The 3,778-nt window shown below is 40.1% G+C and overlaps 1 protein-coding gene across 1 annotated transcript; it reads right to left on the reverse strand.

The window, feature by feature from the left end:
• Positions 1-328: 328 nt before the first annotated feature.
• Positions 329-3,419, reverse strand: LOC309507339 (serine/threonine-protein kinase pim-2-like; the record flags this gene model as incomplete). Its single annotated transcript, XM_082181503.1, has 7 exons — positions 329-436; positions 577-756; positions 861-1,239; positions 1,482-1,532; positions 1,685-1,779; positions 2,112-2,255; positions 3,290-3,419. The coding sequence occupies 7 exons, from the start codon at positions 3,417-3,419 to the stop codon at positions 336-338; spliced, it is 1,080 nt and encodes a 359-aa protein (XP_082037629.1). The 3' UTR covers positions 329-335.
• Positions 3,420-3,778: the final 359 nt, after the last annotated feature.

Consider the following 3,778-nt stretch of genomic DNA (forward strand, 5'->3'; position numbering starts at 1 on the left):
TCTTCAGGCTTCGGGTCAAGTCTCGAGCTCAGAGCTCTCAGCAAGTATGTTATTTCCTATCCAAAACAAAGAGAATATGAACAAGTCAACTCATGAATGTTTTTTTAGAGCTAGAGCAGAATTGAATTCTGTTTGGTTTACTGATTCTGTTATTTTCCTGTTTACTTCAGGGATGCAGCTTTAAAACAATCTGTATAGTATCAAGCGCTATATAAATGATATAGCTATATAGGTGATTTGACTATAACAAGAACATTACAATGAACACAAATTTGAAAATCTCACTACAAATAATCCAGAATTTAAGACAAAAGATAATAATCCTACTTTACCTGTTATACTGCCTCATCAGTCCATTGATGTTGTAACATCTGGTCTAAGCTGGGGCGTTTAGTTGGATCCCTCGCTAGACACTGTCTAATCAGATCCCTGCAGTCTGTACACATTTTAATAAGGAGAGAGCTGGTTAGTCATGACCATGTGACCTGGCATTTTTGAAAACAGCGATGGCTTTCGCTATACGTTGAGCTATATATGAAAATTCTGATTTCAATGTTATCATCATTATTCACTCACGTTTGGATAAGTCGGGGTTTACAAATGTAACTTTGGCTCGTGTGACTTCCGTTACACTAACAAAAGGAAGACATTCGTTCGACAACTCGTAGAGCAACACTCCTAGAGACCAGACATTTGCTGGGACGGCGTGGAATCGAGGTTCTTTAAAGACTTCAGGTGGGCGGTATGACATCATTCCTGTAAGAAAGACATTTGCACATTGTTGAGCTTTTTTTTTTCAAGCATCATCAAATAATTAGTAAGTCACTACCTTCAGGTTTCCACACTCCCAAAATGCTCACCCTTGTATTTGTTGCTCTCGCAGCCTTCACTACTAACTAGCTGACCGCAGCCAAAGTCTATCAGCTTGAGTTCTAGCGTGTCTTTCTTCCACAGGAAATTTTTCGTATGAATGTCACTATGGAAAACCCCACAACGGATGCAGTGTTGCACTGCCCGCACAGCCTGTCTCATGATGACCCGTAAGAGACAGTCACTCAAAGGTTGACGATTCATTGAGTCCAGCAAGGTCTGGCAGGGCTCCGGATACTCCATAACCAGAGTGAATGATCTAGGATGTTCAAACCACTCGTGCAGTTGTATGACAAAAGGGCTTATGGGTTCTCGCTTTATCAGCAACAGCAGTGCCACCTCTGTAACGAGAGGTTCGGGATTCCCAGGCTAGAGAGAAGAAGCAGACAGAAGGTTAGCTGGGTAAAAATCTGAAGAAAACATCATTTTGAAATGTACTATTCTTTGATCTTTTTAGATGCGTTCAAAAGAGCCTTTTCAGCTCAAAGTTATTTGGTGCCTCTAAGCTTATTTGTTGATCACATTTATACCTAATGCTTCCTACGGGTGTATTAACTACAGTAATCTGCACTTAAACAACTCTATACACATTCAGGTTTTGGCCAACTTACAATATTAAGATAACGATTGTTGTCAATCTTGCGTAACTGCTTGATGGCAACCTGCAAAAAACAAACAAAAAAAACAGTTTCAATAACAGTAACAGTATTCAAGCATCTGGCCTTGTATTAAGTATTAAACCATTTGTAAATTGTTTTAAATGTGTTTTGATGCATGCAAGAGCAAAATGTTTGTACAATTCAGTAAGATTTACCCTTTTGCCATCAAATTTGCGTGTTCCCAGGAACACTCTGCCAAATCCTCCGGATCCAATTAACTTTTCCATGTTATAGAGAGACTCAAAGGACTCTGAAAAACAAACAGAAAAACATGAGACAATTATTAGCTTGCTAGATCCATTGTTTTATTTAAAAAATATCAGTGCTGGTCGAGCAACAGTAAATGTGATCGGACGTGTTAAAAACTTGACTCAGTTATGCGTGAAATAGCAAAATCTCTATCTGTAGACTTTGCACTGCCCAGCCTTATTTCAGTCTCACCTGTTGAGCTCTTGTTCACTGGAGAAGCCTCCGCGGCACCCTGAACAGTTCGGCCAGTTGATGTCTCTGTTGGCTCGACAGGAACTTGACCCGGCAGCGGAGGACACAGAAACCCTTCGAGGCTGTCGGACCAGGACAAACCCTCTTCCTCGACGCTGTACGTGCCTCGGCTGCACAGATTCAACGACTCTCGACATCTCCTCTCGACATGGGCCTCAGGGGGGGTTGAGGACAAAGCTGAGGATGAGGAATCTATGGAAACAGTTCTCCAGGATCTGAAGCGGCCTGAGGGTGGAACATTTCAGACATCAAAAACTGTTGTTTTTTTTTTATTACTTTTTTTATTATATTAATTATCAATGTCAGTGGTCACATCAAATTGTTACTTTGGTTTCACTTTATTTTGGTCCCTTTAAGACATTCTATAAGTCTATAAGAAACATTGCACCTGCATGTCTACTAACTCTCATTAAAGTATTAGTAGAGTATTAGTAGACTGGTAGGGTTAAAATAAGTTGACATGTACAGTAGTTGAAAAGTTACTTATAGTCAGTAGAGTGTCTGTTGCTAGATCCATTGTTTTATTTAAAAAATATCAGTGCTGGTCGAGCAACAGTAAATGTGATCGGACGTGTTAAAAACTTGACTCAGTTATGCATGAAATAGCAAAATCTCTATCTGTAGACTTTGCACTGCCCAGCCTTATTTCAGTCTCACCTGTTGAGCTCTTGTTCACTGGAGAAGCCCTCACGGCACGCCGAGCAGTTCGGCCAGTTGATGTCTCTGTTGGCTCGACAGGAACTTGACCCGGCAGCGGAGGACACAGAAACCCTTCGAGGCTGTCGAACCAGGAAGCTGAGGATGACGTGATGCCCGGAGAGGAATCTATGGAAACAGTTCCTGAGGATGGAACATTTCAGACATCAAAAACTGTTTGGTTTTTTTATTACTTTTTTTATTATATTAATTATCAATGTCAGTGGTCACATCAAATTGTTACTTTGGTTTCACTTTATTTTGGTGACATTCTATAAGTCTATAAGAAACATTGCACCTGCATGTCTACTAACTCTCATTAAAGTATTAGTAGACTGGTAGGGTTAAAATAAGTTGACATGTACAGTAGTTGAAAAGTTACTTATAGTCAGTAGAGTGTCTGTTGCTAGATACATTGTTTTATTTAAAAAATGTCAGCGCTGGTCGAGAAAATAATATTATAATGGGGGAAATAATTTTAATATTCTGTAAAAACAAGCCTTATTTTGAGTGGAAAACAAGATAATACTGTTTAAAATAATGATGGAGAAATAATGATTTACCACTATTTGGCTTGACGCCGGACGGATCTGGAGCAGGTGGTGATGATGGTTCAGGAACAGAATCTGCTGGAGGAATAAAAGGCTCCACAACAGTCACAGAATTACTGGAAGTGCTGCTGAAAACACCCATCGTATCCTCCCAGAACTTGAGAGAACGACCAGGTTCTGGAGCTTTTTCTGAAATGAAGAAAAAACAAATGAAAACAACTATTAGACCCATCTCTGACGTCAAATTAAGCAATGATTAGGGTTGGGTACCGAAACCCGGTTCCAATAGGGAACCGGTTCCGACGTAAACGGTAGTATCGAGACCGAATAAGAACGCAACTTTCGGTGCCTGACTTTTTTCACCGCCCCCTATAAAACATCTCGCGGCACGAATGATCCAATATCAAAACATCTGCAGTTAATTAAAATAATGATGGAGAAATAATGATTTACCATTATTTGGCTTGACGCCGGAGTGATCTGAAGCAGGTGGTGATGGTT

This window comes from Leuciscus leuciscus (genome assembly GCF_965113295.1).
Source record: "Leuciscus leuciscus genome assembly, chromosome: 10".
Taxonomy (NCBI): Eukaryota; Metazoa; Chordata; class Actinopteri; order Cypriniformes; family Leuciscidae; genus Leuciscus; species Leuciscus leuciscus.